Consider the following 17,811-nt stretch of genomic DNA (forward strand, 5'->3'; position numbering starts at 1 on the left):
TGCAGTCGAATTGCGCTGATTTGTGGGCTGGTGTCTATGCAACAGCGTTACCATGTTTTGTCTTGCAGTGGCATCTCCGGGCGTAACCTTATGGCAAGACGGTGGAATGTCCACCATTGTCGGTAAATTCGATCAGAGGCCTAGATTCTATGATATTGTATCAGCCTGCCACTGGGCAGAATAATAATCGACAGCGTCACGCCCATAGTCATCTTCAGTCTTCCACCTGTCGCGCCCTTGATGTGCAACAGATGCTTCATATATACCACCCACACCGACTATTTCAAACGATAAGAGCAACTTTCCACCCGTCCTATACTCTTCTTAATGCATTAAGTATCGATTGTATCGTCCTAAGCATACAATGATGAGGGATGTACAATTGTCGCATTTCTTCTAAGAGGAAAAGCGAGTGGATCCCTTCACTTACGTATACAACGGCTCTAACGAACGCCTCCGACCCGCCAACAGCAGCCATTGGTTTGAGGCCAAAATCTAGATCGGGATGACGAATGCTTGGTACTATCGAACGATTCTAGTCCAGGCACACACGTTGATGCGCAAAATTATTAGCTTTGAGGATGGCTGCGCTGAGATACGTATGCACAGTGCGCTGACGAATCCATCAAATTCTGAACACTTGAGCCATGGCTTTGCATCCTCGCCTGCTCTTATAGTTCTCTTGGGACCGTTACAGGTTCAATCATGGTTGTATGAGTAGCATTTTCACATTATAAAGATCAACTGAATCGGCAATTGAGACCGAGGAATAGCCGGTGTAAGTCTGAAGATCCGGGCCAATATCCGAATCCGCGTATCTGCATACGTAGTCTTTTCAATTACGAATTCACTTACAGGAAAGAGATCAGTCATTTGGAACTCATTTTGCTGATTTCGGTGTATCTCATGCTCCAGGCTCTTCGTGTCCGGCACCGTACGCGTCAGTTCTCCTACACTGGTGCTGCTAGAACGTTTATAATTATCAAATGGCAGCATCGTGTGGCTTATATTTGGACATTCAAGTAGATATTCTGCGTTTGTGGGCTAAATTTCATATAGCCATTCTGAGACGAGTCAAGAGGTGGTGGTTCGGCAGACAGTACATGGCTGCTGTACCTCACAAGAGCAACAATAGCGCCATTCAAACGAGTTGGTCTAATCTAGAAGATCAGCACCATAATAGCTCATAACACTACCAAGTATGCTATCGAATGCCCTATGCTCTATTCACGTCGAGAGAACGGAAACGTAAGGCTAGCCATCACCCCACAACCATAAGTCAGTTGGTAATTCCTCGCCCTCGCCCCCAGGGACCAAGCTGTTCGCGTTCAACTCATCGGTCGCTGAGAGCATATGATTCAACGATAGTCCGAAATCCCGCCAGTCGAAAAGGAGATCCTCCTCCTGTGTCACTGTGACCGCAGGAGTTGGACTGGGGTCTTCTGCATCTGGACCCATTCCGTGCTGCTCCTCTCGAGCCACAGAGTTTCTTTCATTGATTGAGTCAACGGGAGGAACTCCCGTGCCCTCTTCGCGATGAAGGGTCTCTGGTCGTACTAGTGGTTGCACCAATTCTTCGAGAAGCTCAATCTCTGATCTGCGAAGTTGCGCGACGCGGTTTCCCCTGGCGATCATCTCGTCTAACAGACTGAAGCCCATCTCGCGGTAGCTGTGGTCTGGTAGTGTGCCGGGCAAGATGGCGGAGATCAAGGATAGAATGAAGAAAGACGAGAACAGGTTCTCGAGGTCGAAGGGGAGAAAACTTTCTGTCTTGCTGTCAGGTCATGGGTCAGTTGCGGGCGTTGGTACTAACCAAGGATGTTTTGATCTCGCAGAGCCGTTAGAATCTTCAAAGATCTGAGTGATGAATCGATACACGCTTGAATCAGGGTTCGAACGGGGGAAGACAGACTTCGGAAGACGTCGCCCTCTTCGAAGCAGCTGAGTCGTTCCCAGAGCAAACTCAGGATGAGTGGACGAGCGGTGACAATAATGCACTGTTTCCATGAGCCACCTGGTCCCTGATCAAAGGAAGGACACTCACCGAATGACATGAAAGTGTCAACCGAGTGGTCACACCGGAAAGAGTATCCACCGAACTCGAGAATCGATGAGCGAAAACCTCCTCCAATTCCCGCGACAGGTCGGTCATCTCATGTAATATGGAGCGAATTCCGTGAAGGAAGGCAGCGCCCAACTTCCCGTTTGCACTGTATACCGCTGTGCGCAACGTTAGCCTGTCATTACCAGCCGGCAGGTCGCTTACTATTCAACACCCGCGTGATGACCTGCGTGATCTTGACGTGAAGGCTCAAGGCTGCTGTCTCTTGGGAGCAGCTCTTCGGGTCCCACAGGACCGTGGTTACATCCCCATCATTCACCGAATTCGGCGACCCGATCAAAGCAGAGAACTTGCGGTCGAGAATGTATACCGTCCACCAGATCTTCGTACACCGTTCGACACGTTTCTGGCCAAGTTGTTCGACTGGAAGAGCTCGATGCAAGCCTTCCACCAGAGCCATACGCATCGCGTGACCGATCTGCGCTCGTCAGTCGTAGTCTATCCATCATGAATGGGCCAGAGGCATACATAGCAATAGGCCGAGTCCCGCATATCCACCGAGTGAAGATACAGCCCAATTAGCGCCAGAACCTCAATGGCCAGAAGAGGATCCTGCCAGAGCGCCGTGGTATCTGGTAGTAGCGACATCGCTCGAGAGAAGTACTTTGTCCATGATGCAGTATTCGAGGCTCTTCGCACGGGTGCCAACAACGCCTCTCCGAACGCCAGCACGACCAGAAACTGCACGTACCACAGCCTGGATTCCTGGACCTTTGCGGATGCGTTATGATAGAACTCCTCCAAGTTACGGACGAAGTCCCCCTCGTCAAAGAGCTGATACAAATGGTCAAAATGGAAACGGACCGTGTTGAGCATGTAGATTGCTTGATCGCGAGAAGGGAGTCCGCTGGTATCCGGGATCTCTTGGGAGCTGGCCTGGCGCCAGTGAATCTGATATGCATCGCCGTCAACAGCTAAAGGGATCGGTCTGGTAGTCGTAGGGTTAAGTCGATTCTGAATCGTGCTGAGGATCCGACGACTAAACGACCAGGTCGAGGTCGGACCGAGAAGTACTGATGGTCGATCATTAGCGAGCTCCTTACTTCTAGAGGTCAATGGCATACACCAAGCCCGTTGCGTGCGTCCGCTATTCTTGACATATGTGGATGGAGATACCAAGGGATTGGAGGCGAATCGCTCATCGTACCGATTCAACTCATGTTGCTCAGGCGTAGCGAGTCTGCATGGCTCCGACACTGACTGTGGCGCTTCTTTTGAACCGCTAGACTCAGAATCACTGGGATGACCCTGTAAGACGCGAGGCCGCTTCGACGGGGTCGATATAAGCGAGCCTTCTAGTTCGCTGACCTTTCTCTTGAGCGAAAGGAACAATCTCAATGTCCGTTAGAACAAAACATTCTGTTGGTCTTTCCCGACATACTCTTCTGACACTACAATCTTCCGATCTTCCTCAAAGACACAGACTTGCTGCCGATGGCGACACTTGTCACACGGATGCGTTCCGGAACATTTGACCTTGCGAGCTCGACATCGCTGACAGCTGTGGCAGTCAGTCAGGCACTCGGCTAGGAACCTCATCGACGTACGCGTTGGAAGTGCGCTTGGAACGAGCTGACTGTTCCATCGATTCTCTTTTCACTATGTTTAAAGTATCGTACCATTGACCTACTAGTTATGTCTGTGTCTTTGATTCTGTCGTTGGCATTTTAGTCACCAATGAACCCCGCAGACTGAGAGGGACAGGTGGGATATGATTGGTCAGTAAACTGAGTATGGCTATTGTATTTCTTCTCCCTCTGTTGTTAGTTGTGAAGATCGAAGATGCGAGGATATCCATATGAAATACGACGAAGGGGGTTGCAGAGACTGCAGGGGGAGTACAGAGTCAAGATATCAATCCTCACATTATCTCAATGAATCCTCGCCAATGACCCAGCCGGTCTGAAACGAATCACTAATCCCCAGGCTGAAACAGCTGTTGCTCCATTAAGCTTACCAAGCCCCATTCAAATGCTTCTTGTTGTATGAGATAGCGTGGCATTGTGCAGTAGCTGTTTCTCCATTGGTTCCAAGATGCCTGGCTGGCGCTTTGTACTGATCCAGCGACTAATGCTCTGGCCTGATGAGAGGCGGCTATTCCCTGCCGTTTATTCTTAGTATCGGCTGGGTCATTGATTGATCAGGATGGTGCGACTGACGTTACTAGTTCATGGTTGTTGCCCATTTTTGAGTGAGTTCTTAGTTTTAACCTGGTCAGTCACTGCAGACAAAGCCGGTAAAGACTTCACATCCAGGAAAGTCTTCACCTTCACATCGCTCAAGGATGGGTGTTGCACTGTCTGCCACAGTCTAAGGCCTGGACAGGGTTCCTGCAGCCATCGAGGGCTGAGTATTGTTATCAGCCTAGGCTGTCTGTTCGTCTCAACAGTCGCTCTTTTCATTTGAGATGATTACTCCAGAGTAATCGTCTCGTTCCTCTCCTTGTGGTCAATTATGATCGAGACGTCCAGGATGGGACGTCAATGCCAGCGTCACTGGCCTTTATCTTTACATCTGTGTCTATTATTGTTATTATTACTCCCCTTCCGAGCCATCGCACTCGATCTCAATGTTACAGATGCAGGTGAGCTCACAAGAACATTGCTCGCTCAGAAGTAACCTAACGGTCCCTAGAAAATATCAAACAGGTAGCCAGTCAACTAGCCTGGGACCTCGTCAGCTTCTACACTGGCAACAACACCGGCGACGTCCCAGGTAACCTCCCCGATCCCTACTACTGGTGGGAAGCCGGCGCTTTTTTCGGCACCCTTGTCAACTACTGGCGATATACCGGCGACGATACCTATAACAACATCACCATGCAGGCTATTCTGCATCAGGCCGGATCCGCGGGCGACTTTATGCCTTCCAACCAGACCCGCACAGAGGGCAACGATGACCAGGCCTTCTGGGCCTTTACCGCACTCATGGCCGCCGAAAATAATTTCCCCAACCCGCCCGAAGACTCCCCGTCGTGGCTGGCCATGGCGCAAGCGGTCTTCAACGAGCAGGCCGCGCGCTGGGACGATCGGACCTGTGGAGGTGGACTGAAGTGGCAGATCTTTTCCTTCAACAACGGATACACGTATCGCAACTCCATCTCCAACGGAGGCTTCTTCAATATCGCGGCCCGACTCGCACGCTATACAGGGAATGCGATGTATGCCGAATGGGCGAACAAGGCCTGGGACTGGGTCACGGATACTGGATTGATCGGTCCGAATTATCAGGTCTTCGACGGGGCTTACGAAAGCGACAATTGCTCCGAGCTCAATCGCGTTGAATGGACATATAACAATGGTGTCTTTCTGCATGGGGCCGCGCATATGTGGAATTATGTATGTCTCCTAGTCAGTTGTCCCAAGAATGAGGAAGCGGCTGACCCTGCAAGACCAAAGGCAACTCCATATGGAAAAAGCGCATCGACGGTCTCCTCGACGCGCAGAGGCTCTTCCTCTCGCCGAACAAATCGTCCGAGAATGTGCTTTATGAATACGCCTGCGAGACGATCAACACGTGCCAAACCGACCAGTACTCCTTCAAAGCGTATCTGGCCCGCTGGATGGGTGATGTTGCGCAGCTGGCTCCCTGGACCCGCGATACCATTGTGACTCGACTGCGGGCTTCGGCCACGGCAGCAGCAGCGCAATGTGTCGGCGGCAAGACGGGGACGTATTGCGGAATGCGATGGACGACGGGCCAGTACGACGGCACGACGGGGGTGGGACAGCAGATGTCGGCGTTGGAGGTGGTTCAGGTGAATCTGTTCGAGACGGTCGCGGGGCCCTTGACGAATCGCACGGGAGGAACGAGTAAAGGGAACAGTGCGGCGGGGACGGGATCCTCGGACGAATCTGTGTTGCCCGACGATTCCAGCACCGTCACCATGACTGATCGAATCATCGCGTGGATTGCAACGGCGGCATTGGGGTTACTGCTGGGGGGGTATCTTTATCTTATTGTGACATGACACTGGCCGTTGGCATAATAGCTATGATAGCCATGATAATGGATGAATGTCCAATGAAACGAAGCGTGTCTTCTCCTGTTGTCCGTTTCTGTCGGTCTGGAGCAAAGAGGAAATGATAAGACGCGTGACGCGCTAACCCTTTTGGGCAAGAGATACGCCGGGGTCGGAGATGGCCAATAGGGGGGTGCACGTGACTCCATGCCTGAGGAGCAAGGCATCCGACCACCAATCAGCGGTCTTTGATGCATCGCGCACAACACGAGGACTGCAGGGCGTATCTTTCCCCGGATTAGCCATGTCCTCGAAAAAGGGTATATATAGACCCTATGACCCTGGTCAAAGGGATGAGTTGTAGGTCAGGTCGTACGGCAAATCATTAATTCTTTTCCGGTGCGCTGTAGACATAATGACGACTCTTCATCCCTTTGACCCCATCACTCCCGGAGAAATCCAGCTGGCCGTCAAGGTCCTGGAAGCGGCTTTCCCGGGAGTCTCCCTGAGATACAAGAAAATCGATGTCAACGAACCTCTGAAAAGGGAGGTTGTACCGTACATCGAAGCCGAGAGATTAGGGAAACCTCTGCCGGCGGCACCAACCCGGTTGTTACAGGTTCTATTCCATCGTCTAGACAACGGTGCATTTTACAAAGCGTTGCTCAATGCGGGGACAAGGTCTGTTGTGTATGCCAAGCAGCTGCCCAAAGAGGTTCAGGTATGTTTATGTCAATAGATGAACCTTTAACGTTCTTCTGACACAATTAGGGCCCGGTCGATGCAGACGAACTGATTGAAATCGAACAACTCTGTCTGAGCCACCCCGCTGTGCAGGCAGAGATTGCTAAATTGCAACTGCCGCCGGGGGTGACGGTGTGCAACGATCCCTGGATCTACGGGACTGACGACCCCAAGGAAACCCGCCGCCTGTTCCAGTGCTATATGTACGTGGTGACCACCGACCATCCACAAAATAACCACTACTCTACTCCCTGCAAATTCTCGCCTGTTTTCGATGCGCTCACCCACGAACTCGTCCGTATGGACTATCTCCCGGGTGGTGTGGACGCCCAGGGCACCGAGACTCAGCCGTGGAAGGTGGTGGAGACCATTCAGTATGCGCATGATCTGCTCACAGAACCACTGCGGACGGATCTGAAGCCTTATATCGTGCAACAGCCCGAGGGCCCATCATTCAATGTACAGGGGAATCTGGTCTCGTGGCAGAAGTGGAAGTTCCGCGTGGGTTTCAACACCCGTGAAGGGTTGGTCATCTACAACACCACTTATGACGGACGCAATGTGTTTTACCGTCTGTCAGTGTCCGAGATGACCGTACCGTATGGCGGTATGCATCCATCTTCCATAACTGTGGACAAGAGAAGTCACTAATAGGATAGATCCGCGTGCCCCCTACCACCGCAAGCAAGCCTTTGACGTCGGGGACGTCGGATTCGGCATCACTGCCAACCAACTCTCGCTTGGCTGCGACTGTCTCGGTCACATCAAGTACTTTGACGGGTACCGCTCTGACTCCAAGGGCAACCCCGTGCAGTTGAAGAACGTCATCTGTTTGCACGAGCAAGATAATGGCCTGCAGCACAAGCACACCAACTACCGCACCGGCGCCGCCACGGTGGTCCGCAACCGCCAGCTAGTAGTCCAGATGATCTGCACCGTCTCCAACTACGAGTACATCTTCGCCTTCATCTTCGACCAAGCTGCAAACATCGAGCTGGAGGTTCGCGCGACGGGCATCCTCTCTACTGTGCCGTTCGACAACGAGAAGTTCGGGACGACAGTGCCCTGGGGAACGAATGTTGGGCCTGGTGTCATGGCGCCTTTCCACCAGCACATGTTCTCCTTCCGTATCGACCCCGCCGTCGACGGGTTCAAAAACACAGTCTACTACGAAGACAGCGTTGCCATGCCCGAGGACGAGAATAACCCGTACCTGGTCGGATACACCACGGAACAAACCGTCCTGCGGACCAGCGGCAGCGCCAGCACCAGCGTGGAGCGCCATCGGGTGTTCAAGATCCGCAACGACGCCTGCATCAATCCCATCACCTATAAGCCGGTGGCATATAAGTTGCAGACCTCGCCGAGCCAGATGATTCTCGCCGGTAACAGGTCGTTTGGCTACAAGCGGGCCGAGTTCGCCACCAAGCCGATCTGGGTGACCAAGTATCAGGACGACGAGCTCTATGCGGCTGGAGAATTCACCAACCAGAGCAAGCAGAGTGAGGGCGTGGAGAAGTGGGTGAAGCGCAATGACCCTGTAGAGAATGAGGATCTTGTCCTGTGGCATAGTAAGTTTGACAGGCTCCCGCATTGAGGCCTCACTGACGGAGTCCTAGCTTTTGGTCTTACGCACAACCCCCGGGTGGAGGATTTTCCTGTGATGCCGGTCGAACGTGTCAGTGTCATGCTCAAGCCGGATGGCTTCTTTACCAAGAACCCGGCGCTGGATGTTCCCGCGTCTTCTCAGTCATTCAACCAGTCGACGCTGCATCCTGAGCCGGCTGTTTGCTGCGCTCCTGCCAAGGTGAAGTTGTAGTGAATTGAACAGACATAGGAATACATGCTTGACGATCTATCTTGTTGTGCCTGTAGCAACGACACTATTGTCCCGAGACGTAATCCGTATGGATCAAAACAATCGAATACATGCCATATACACAACAAGATCTACTAAGACAGCGACCAGATGATGAACGTAATCAAGCAGCCATCCCAAACGCCAGCCCAATCCCTCCCGCAAACATCGACGCCACGGTGATAATGCTGCTCGTCCCCAGCATACTCATCCCACTGATGCCATGCCCACTGGTGCAGCCCCCGGCAACCCGCGCGCCAAACACCATAACCAGCCCCCCCAACACCCCCCTCAACGGCGCAATCGGCAGCGCATCCGCCCTCACCAACTCCGGCACCATCCGCGAGATCAGATAGCTACCGGCGAGGATCCCCCCCGCAAAGCAAACGGACTTGGTCAGCGGCAGCGCAGGCTTCTGTTCCCTCGACGACACGGGCTCCACACTCGCGCCCCTGTTGATGGAACCCCACACCCACCGCCCGATATCCTCGTAGCTCGTCGACACGCCCACAGGCGCCTTGGTCATGAGCAGACTCGCCAGCTGCGCAAGACCGATGAGAATTCCGCCGACGATCGGGTCGACGGCTGCGTGTGCGTGTCCGGGGGCGAGGTACTTGGCCGCCACGATGAGCGAGACACACATCGTCTGGAAGGCCAGCGTGGCGGTGCCGGGGCTGATGCCTAGTTTTCCGGGGAGGCTGTTGTCGGTTTTTCCGGTTGTCGCTGCGCAGGATGCGCCGGGTTGGCGGCCCAGAACCCGGGCCACGCTGGCGTATAGGAGGCCGCCTAGGAGGCCGCCGAGCAGGGCGTAGCGGCCGGACGAGACGCCTGTGCCGACCTGCACGAGGACGGTCCCGGGGCAGGCGCCGGTCAGGGTCATGCCTGCGCCGACCATGGCGCCGCCGATGATGTTGCCGTCGTAGGGCCCGAGCCAGCCGATGGATGAGGGGGGACGGCGGCTGAGGGGGCGTTGGATGAGGCGTTCATAGAGGGAGATGACGAGGCTGGACGGGCTTAGTTGGGTTTCTGATGTTTGAGAGGGAGATTGACTTACGCGCTGGTGGAGCTGGCAGTGAGAAAGACCTTGAGCATGTGAAAGTCCTGCAGTTGCATTTGCGATATGATGGTGGTGGGCAGGTAGACGCCCGAGACGGTGAGCGCCGCTCCGAAGAGGGCCCCGGTGATTGTTGAGGGCAGGAGATCTGTCACTGTCATGGTGCTGGAATTGGGAAATGTGACGGTGTATGAGACGCGCCAAGCATCGGATGGATGCATGCAGGAGTCCATGGGGTTTATATTTGTTGGACGATGGACGCTCCCGGAAGTTTGTTCACTTCCCCGAGTCAATCATCCAAGCGTCGGGGAATGAGGGCATGGGGGTGCCCATTGCCCGATGTGGCGAAAGCGGGAATAGTCTTCTTCCTGCCTGGATATCTATTGATTTTGAGCAGGACTATGGATCATTTATAAACGGTCAAAGTCGATCATCCTTTTCGTATTTCATCTCTCCACAAATTCTGTGCCACTGAACATGAATGTCTGCAAAATCGCCCATTGCCACATCTGGTCTACCAGTTATACAGTCATTCGCCGTTCAAACTCACCCGAGTGAATAGAAGCTGGATTATATCCACGAATCCGAATATTTTCCTCAGTGTATATCAAACTGCCATCCCCGAGAGTCCCCGACTCCCGGCCGACAGATCGTTACAGTCAGGCATAAAAGACATATAGCCAATATGCCAGCACCCCCTGTTTCGAGCGAGACACACTAACGTCCTATCCCTCATCATGAAACTCACCCTCTCCAAAATCTGGTCCTACCTGAACGAGGACATCCGGGAAGACCTCCTCCTCGAATCCCAACTCCTCCTCCTCTCCTTCGCAACCGGCATCCAAGACGCCGCAACATGGCCCGACTACACCTGCTTCGCCTCCAACCAAACGGGCAACACCCTTTTCCTCGCAATCGGGGTCGCCGGCCTCGCCAATAACGCCTACAGCTTCCCCAACATCGGCATGAGCCTGGGGATGTTCATCGCGGGGGGACTGGTCATGGGCCAGCTGGGGAATCGGTTCGGGGTCCGGCGCCGGCTCTGGCTTCTGCTGAGCAGCGTCATTCAGACCGTGCTGGTCTTCGTCGGGATGATCGTGCAGTACGCCGTGCCGCTGAAGCAGGAGGGTGCTGCGGCGTTGGGGGTCATTGCGTGTCTGGCGTTCTCGTCGGGGGCGCAGGTGGCGATGAGTCGGTCGTTGAAGATCACGGAGATCACGACGGCCATGGCGACGGCGGCGTATGTGGATGTGGTGGTGGATCCGGGCTTGTTGAAGCTACATAACCGGCTGCGCAATCGACGGGTGATGTTCCTGGTGATGCTGACGGCGGGATGCTTTGTCGGTGCGTTTGCGCAGCGGGCGGTTAATTCGTCGTTTGCGATGTTGTGGTGTGCCGTTGGGAAGGCTGTGGTGACGGTGTCGTTGCTGTGGAATAAATCCTTGGAAAAGAGACTGGAGAAGTGATTCCTCATCCTTGCGTTATTGGCGGCATATTATTGCTTACTCTCCTGCATAGTACAGACTGATAATACCCCAGATCTAATCCTCAAGGTCCTCAGATCAGCACGGCAGTCTACTTTATTTTAACCTCCTGTTCTATATTATATAGTCCATCTTTCATACCCCCTCATTTCATCTCGTCAGGTCAATCTATAGACATGATTTCCATGATTCCATCATCGTCATCGAATGGCGGTCTCTCGGGGTCTCGGGAACCATCAATCGGCGACTCTTGACTCTCTCTGGTTCTTTCTGCTAATAATAATGAAGAAATGACTTGATTATGACTAATGCTGCACCCGCCTTTTGTGCTATTTATTTAGTGGAATTGCCCCTCTTCACGCTTTAACCTCCATCCCAAACATACAAGCCACTTCCTTTACCTCCAGTCCTCCACTCTACAAAATGTGCATGCCGTCCAAGTGCAGCAACTGCCGTATGTCTCCGTTCTGCCTGCCAACAGAGCCGTCCTAACCCGACACAGAGAAGAAAACCTGGTGGGGTTGCGGAAACCATATCCCCTCCGTCATGGACCAGGTGCCCGAGTCCGAGCGCTGCACCTGCACGCCCAAGGTCAACGCCGACGGCAAGGAGTATCCTCCCAAGGGGCCCAGTCCTGCCTGACTAGCCGTTTCAAAGTGCGTGGTACAGTAGGAGAGAGGCTAAGGGAGAGGCTAAGTGAGAGGCTAAGTGAGAGGCTAAGGGGAGAGGCTAAGGAGAGAGGCTAAGGGGTTATGAATGACGAATGATATTGTTATTGTTGACGTGTTTGTATCTACATCGTAGAGTCATGAGACGTTTCCGACAGGATACTATTTCCTGCTTCAAAGGAAGAAGAATCATTCCTCCACCCGATCCTTGTAGCATCCCAGTCCGCCGGCATGCGCGTGAGGAGTCCTCTTCGTGGATCTGGCCCGTGTCGACCGCTTGACCACGGTGGTCATATTGCGCACCGGGATCGACTCGAGGCTGTTCGCGTAGGTCGCCACCGCAAACGCCGTGGCCTTGGAGTTGATCAGGAAGGCCTCGCGGTTGAGGTTGGTCATGTTGTCGCCCTTGGCATGGTAGTTGGCGTCCAGCGCCACGCCCGCCTGGCCCCCGAACAGCCTGGCCTGTTCCTCCGTCTTGATCCCCTCCGCGCCGGTGAAGAGACCGCCCGCGGGGATGCCGTTCAGGATGAACGCCTCGTAGTCGGAGCGGCCGTTGAGCTCGGTGGGCACGAACGGCCGGCGGATCGACTTGTAGTAGTCCTCGAAGAGACGCTCGATCTGCGCCGAGCCCGCGGGCCCGGTCAGGTTGTACGCCGATCCGTCGCCGTCGTAGATCATCAGGGCGTAGTTGGGGGAGGCGATCATGTCGAAGTTGAGGTACAGCCGGATCTTGGCCAGCTCGGTGGCACTGAGGCTGGCGATGTAGTAGTTGCTGCCCAGCAGGCCGAACTCCTCCGCCGTCCAGAAGCAGAAGCGCACCGCGTTCTTGACCGAGAAGCGGGTCAGCGCCTTGGCCACGACCAGGTTGCTGATGATGCCGGAGCCGTCGTCGTTGATACCGGGGCCGGCCTCGACCGAGTCCGTGTGGCCGCCCAGCGCCACGACGTTGTTGGGGTCGCCTCCCTTGGTCTGCGCGATCACGTTGTAGGTGGTCCGGTTCTCCATCTGGCTGTCGATCCACAGGCTGGCCACGGCCGCATCGGTCTGGATCAGGCTGATCAGCGCTTGTCCGTGCGAGAGGCTGACGCCGACAATGGGAGCGTAGGGGCCCAGCTCGCTGGTCGCGCCGCCCAGTGTCCCCGCCAGAGAACCCTCGACGTTGTTGTACACGATCGCAGCCACCGCACCAGCCTTGGCGCTTAGCACGGATTTGGTCGCAAAGGGGCACTCGCCCCGCGAGACCAGTGCAATCTTGCCCTCTAAGTCGGCGGGATAGTCCGAGTCGACGCAGCCCAGGTTGCTCACCACCGCCAGCGGAGCTGTGACATTCACGCTGGGACTGTATGTCATGGTGCTGGCCGCAAAGGCCTCGCCCCCGACGGTGAGAGACTGGTCCGCTCTGGTCCAGAGGTGGACCTGCGGCTGCTTGAAGACGTCGTAGTAGCCGGTTTTCTTCAACTCGCGGTAGAGGTAGTTGACGGTGTCCTCGTGGGCCGGTCCCCCAAAGACGCGGTTGCGCTCGGGGTAGGCATAGGCGAAGTCTTCCAGCTTTTGAGCGCCATGCATCAGGTCCCTCAAGTTAATCATATGAGGAAAGACTTTCTATATAGATAGGGTGTGTCAGCATTAAGTAGGAAGACAAACCAAGAGGAACACTGACAGGATTAACCGGGGGCTTCCATCCTGGGCCATTTGCCAGGGCTAGAGATGCAAACGACGTGAGATAGAGCAGCTTCATATTGACGCCGTAAGAATAGGTCGCTGACTCTCCCACTGCTTAGCTGTAAAGCGAATCAATACTACAGTTGGCGAAGAAGAGTGAATAATTATCGACTTGCCGATCATCGCATGCCTTTTATACAGTCACATCAAGGCCATCGCTACTGCCAATTGCGACTGCATTCCCGCCACCCCGAACAATTCCCTTCGCGCCATCGCAGCAAGTATTCGCGGAATGGCACCTCATCCCGCCTGGAGTTGCATCGGAGCAGAAAAAGACGTCTTGGCAGGAGGAGTAAATAGACGGCCAAGAGGATAGTCTGACTTGGCAGAGATAAGAGTCGGGGTAACAGCAGATAGCTTTGGCAACGGCAGGCTTCAGTCCGATGATAAACGGCATTATCCAGGACTGTATTGTTTGTGGTTAGAGTGCCAAGATGAAGATGAGATGAGATGAGGCCATATCTTGCATTTATCATGGGGATCAAGAGTTCAAGACAAGGCCATGTGCTGTACTACTACTACTATAGCTTGGCAGCATACACTCCAGAGTCCAAACTGTGCCTAAAAACTGTTGAGCTAACCAGCTTCAGGTGGCTATGATTGCTATTCTACTCGACATCTCTCTTATGTAGCAGTATATAGATATCCCCCACTCTATCGTCCGCCACCCCCGCCATCCGTCGGCGCTCTCCGTTGGAATTCCGGCTCCCAAGACCCAGGAAGCTTGGCTTAATCTACTCGTGAAAGTGTTGAACCCTGAAGAGTGCGACCTAGCATGGAGAACATGATAGAAAATATCTTGATTCCTCACTGCTTCTTGAATGGTGCTCAAGACATTGTTGCTTTCATCGCCTTGGCAGACTTCCCCTCATGAGTTTGAGTAGCTACAGATGATGTTGGCTGGGCCATGATAGCTGCAAGTCATGTACAAATATCTCTGTTCTGTCATGAATGAGGAGATCTGCAACTGCTTAAGACATGTTGAATACCCACTGGTTCCCTGACGTATACTAATGTCTCAATGTTGCAACCTATGAACCGTTCAACAGGAAAGATACTGAACTGTGAGAGTGACTGATGACAATCTGCCATAGTCCATGTATGAAAGCCACTTGATCTTGGTCGCATTACTGATTCTAGGCAGTGGGAATAATACCCGATAGCTGAATATATCGCTCAGCCGCTCCCCCGCTAAATTTCTGACGGCGTCGCCAAAGAACAGACCAGCCTATTGCTGAAGACGAACTCCAATCAATTACCAAACCAATAACCCATAGTGTATTCACAAGACAAAAGCAAATCTTCGCCCAATGATTGTGCCAATTTGTGCTCCTCAGCCCCAGCACTGGCCTCTGTCAGCCAGCCCATTTCAGCCTTACGTCACAATGTGGAATGAATTCGGAGCAATCACAAAGTCTATTGCCCAAAAGGTCTGTTTTCGTCAGTGTCATGAGATGACCTTCTCAGCTGATGATCAGCAGAGACATCGACAAAGAAAATTGCAATGCGCGTTAGGTTCAAGTATAAGCCCTGCGTTGCGCTCTGAGAGACAAGAGAATCTACAACAGATTAGTTATATTTCTGTCTCTGGGCTCCTACCAATTGTCTCTACCTTTTTTCAGCTCCTCGTAATAGACCTAATACCATGTCTGATATCAAGCGCTACCCTCAGAAACGACTCATCGTTTGTTGTGACGGTAGATAGCTTCAAATCCCCCTGGAAAACACATTGCTGACCTGGCCAGGCACATGGCAGGATTCGCTCGCCGACGCGGCCCAACCGCCGTCCAACGTCACTCGCTTTAGCAGAGCGTTGAGCCGCCTTGCAGTCGTTGAAGGCGAAGATGGGCAGCGACACGAGATCCCGCAGATCATGTACTACCAGAAAGGCGTTGGAACCAGTCTCGGAGACAAATACTGGGGCGGTACGTAACTACCCACTGAGGACTGGCCAGAAGTGATACTAACATGACCAGGCGTGGCCGGTCTGGGCGTCAGCGCCAACGTCCGAGCAGCCTACGGCTTCCTGGCCGACAACTACACCGAGGGCGACAGGATCTACTTCTTTGGCTTTTCGCGCGGCGCGTACACGGCGCGCGCAGTTGCCGGCCTCGTCTGCCAATGGGGTCTGCTGACCCCGCGCGGCATGGACAACTTTGCTCTTGTGTATGATGATTTCTACAACCACCAGATCACAGGGTATACGCCAGAGAAGCGGAAGCGGATGGGGTTCCGGGATCCTCTGCCGCGGTTCACGGTCGAGATTATCGGGGTGTGGGATACGGTTGGGTTTCAGAAGGCGTGGCTGGGCCGAGACTCGGGCGAGAAGCTGGAGCTGCGGAATACGGTGCTGCACGAGAACGTGCGATGTGCGTTCCATGCGCTGTCGCTGGACGAGGAGCGCACGGCATTCCAGCCCACGCTGTGGCATATCCCGCATAAGAACGAGGGGCAGGAGCTGCTCCAGGTGTGGTTCTCTGGAGTTCATACGGATGTCGGGGGTGGAGGCGAGAACCCCCGGCTGTCGAACATCACTCTGGCGTGGATGATCGCGCAGTGCCTGAAGCATGGTCAGCTGAGCTTTGACATTGACGAGTATCTATTCGATGATCCCCCGCTTGCGCAGGAGAGTGAGACGACTCCATGGGCGACGAGTCTAGGGAAAGTCAATCACAGTAGTCTAACACGAACCTTGCAGGGTGGATTGGGAGGGACGTCAACTCGCACACCGCTGGGGTATAACCTAGTTGGCAAAGAGTCCGATATCACGAACGAAGTCGTTCATGAATCTGTCCGGGATCGCAATCTCGCCAAGTGGCCTTGCGCCGCGCTCAAAGGACGCCATGATGGGAAGAGTTGGGATCTGGCGTCTGGCAAGCAGATCTTCGAGGTTCCTGCGTTGCCGACGGAAAAGTATATGAAGGGTCGCATTCGGACTGTGCATGTCACCGAGGAGGATTAATTATGACTTTGTGGTTTCTTATGGCGTTTGAGGAATCTGGGCTCAGATCTAGTTAGGTCTAGGTTGGTGCAGGTGCGACTTCTGGTGTCTTGTGATGCAACCTATTCTGGAAGAAATGCTCGCCTTGTATACAGCTTCGAGGCGTTTATAATGGTATAATTGCAGGTCATGACAAGTTCCAAACAAACGCCCCTTGCAGGGAAAACTGCACAAAAACACTCTGCACATTCCATTCGACGTCGTAAATCCGAGCAGCCGATTCCTCATCCCTTGCATACTAATTCTACCAGGACGGAACAGAAGTCAACAACAAAGGCGACACTCCTTCGCTCTGCACCTTCTTGGAGAATTCGGCAAGATCTAGCACGCCCAGCGAGAGAGAACTCTATCTAGTCACAACAAGATGAACTACACGCGCCTCAGAAGAGATGAAGATGAAGAGTTCGTCTGTGACAAAACAACACCACCAACTCAACAGCCACAAGCCAGTCCTGGCCACCGCTCTAATGCGACCCTCCTCTCCAGCCTGGCCCTCATCATCTCCGTAACAACCGGCATCTTCACCTTGACAGCGTACGCAAACGGCCCACACGAATCCCGCGCCCCCCGATCACCAGAACGCCTCTTCCGCTGCGGCACATCCGCCGCCGAAGCCAAAGCAGCCGGATGCCATTTCGACCTGATGTCCTTCTCCTGGCTCCCACCCGCCTGCTACAACGAAGACCTGACAAACGACTTCCTCAACTACACGAACTGGCAATGGTCGCTCGACGCCGAGGGGCAGCACCTCGTCTCGAAGGAGTTTGTTCAGCAGGGCGACTTCGAGTTTCTCTTCACGAGCTACGAATACCACGTCGTGCACTGCGTGTTCATGTGGAAGAAGACGCACCAGGCGATTCTCGACGGCGGCTTTGATCATCTTGATGGGTATATAGCGGGACTGGGACATACAGGGCACTGTGGGGAGATGTTGCTTGATCGGGCGACGGATCTGCAGTCCTGGGGGACGCCGGGTTGGACGAAGTTCCCGGCTTGTGGGAGGGGAGTGCTGGAGCTGGAGCATGGGTGGTATCGAATGCATAATGGGGAGAAGGCGTGGGGTATGCCGGGTGCTGGAGGGCATCATGACTGATCTCTGCTTAGGCGCTACGTTGGGAGCTATTCATTTGCTTGGTAGATATTCAGGGATATACAAGTAATTGTGGTCAATGTCTGCAATGAAGACGAGGGACAGAG

The 17,811-nt window shown here is 53.8% G+C and overlaps 8 protein-coding genes across 8 annotated transcripts; 5 read left to right on the forward strand and 3 right to left on the reverse strand.

Moving 5' to 3' along the window:
* Positions 1-1,254: 1,254 nt before the first annotated feature.
* CDV56_109135 (putative C6 transcription factor) lies at positions 1,255-3,707 on the reverse strand (the record flags this gene model as incomplete). Its single annotated transcript, XM_026762754.1, has 8 exons — positions 1,255-1,766; positions 1,814-1,997; positions 2,045-2,220; positions 2,267-2,540; positions 2,591-3,135; positions 3,187-3,455; positions 3,518-3,616; positions 3,670-3,707. 8 exons carry the CDS (start codon positions 3,705-3,707, stop codon positions 1,255-1,257), a joined length of 2,097 nt encoding a protein of 698 aa, XP_026618368.1.
* Positions 3,708-4,691: 984 nt separating this feature from the next.
* On the forward strand, positions 4,692-6,092 carry CDV56_109171 (glycoside hydrolase family 76 protein; the record flags this gene model as incomplete). Its single annotated transcript, XM_026762790.1, has 3 exons — positions 4,692-4,706; positions 4,771-5,460; positions 5,514-6,092. 3 exons carry the CDS (start codon positions 4,692-4,694, stop codon positions 6,090-6,092), a joined length of 1,284 nt encoding a protein of 427 aa, XP_026618369.1.
* Positions 6,093-6,498: 406 nt separating this feature from the next.
* CDV56_109189 (copper amine oxidase) lies at positions 6,499-8,646 on the forward strand (the record flags this gene model as incomplete). Its single annotated transcript, XM_026762808.1, has 4 exons — positions 6,499-6,804; positions 6,855-7,434; positions 7,487-8,398; positions 8,447-8,646. 4 exons carry the CDS (start codon positions 6,499-6,501, stop codon positions 8,644-8,646), a joined length of 1,998 nt encoding a protein of 665 aa, XP_026618370.1.
* Positions 8,647-8,809: 163 nt separating this feature from the next.
* CDV56_109215 (YeeE/YedE family protein) lies at positions 8,810-9,900 on the reverse strand (the record flags this gene model as incomplete). Its single annotated transcript, XM_026762834.1, has 2 exons — positions 8,810-9,689; positions 9,740-9,900. The coding sequence occupies 2 exons, from the start codon at positions 9,898-9,900 to the stop codon at positions 8,810-8,812; spliced, it is 1,041 nt and encodes a 346-aa protein (XP_026618371.1).
* Positions 9,901-10,476: 576 nt separating this feature from the next.
* CDV56_109227 (YoaK family protein) lies at positions 10,477-11,205 on the forward strand (the record flags this gene model as incomplete). Its single annotated transcript, XM_026762846.1, has 1 exon — positions 10,477-11,205. The coding sequence occupies one exon, from the start codon at positions 10,477-10,479 to the stop codon at positions 11,203-11,205; it is 729 nt and encodes a 242-aa protein (XP_026618372.1).
* An 875-nt stretch (positions 11,206-12,080) lies between these two features.
* On the reverse strand, positions 12,081-13,629 carry LAP2 (M28 family metallopeptidase; the record flags this gene model as incomplete). The annotated part of the gene is made up of 2 exons (XM_026762865.1): positions 12,081-13,493; positions 13,552-13,629. The coding sequence occupies 2 exons, from the start codon at positions 13,627-13,629 to the stop codon at positions 12,081-12,083; spliced, it is 1,491 nt and encodes a 496-aa protein (XP_026618373.1).
* Positions 13,630-15,258: 1,629 nt separating this feature from the next.
* On the forward strand, positions 15,259-16,575 carry CDV56_109277 (T6SS phospholipase effector Tle1-like catalytic domain-containing protein; the record flags this gene model as incomplete). Its single annotated transcript, XM_026762896.1, has 3 exons — positions 15,259-15,310; positions 15,359-15,538; positions 15,590-16,575. 3 exons carry the CDS (start codon positions 15,259-15,261, stop codon positions 16,573-16,575), a joined length of 1,218 nt encoding a protein of 405 aa, XP_026618374.1.
* A 403-nt stretch (positions 16,576-16,978) lies between these two features.
* CDV56_109300 (uncharacterized protein) lies at positions 16,979-17,707 on the forward strand (the record flags this gene model as incomplete). The annotated part of the gene is made up of 1 exon (XM_026762919.1): positions 16,979-17,707. One exon carries the CDS (start codon positions 16,979-16,981, stop codon positions 17,705-17,707), a length of 729 nt encoding a protein of 242 aa, XP_026618375.1.
* Between the last annotated feature and the right edge of the window lie 104 nt (positions 17,708-17,811).

Source organism: Aspergillus thermomutatus (genome assembly GCF_002237265.1).
Source record: "Aspergillus thermomutatus strain HMR AF 39 chromosome Unknown NODE_9, whole genome shotgun sequence".
NCBI classification, from domain to species: domain Eukaryota; kingdom Fungi; phylum Ascomycota; class Eurotiomycetes; order Eurotiales; family Aspergillaceae; genus Aspergillus; species Aspergillus thermomutatus.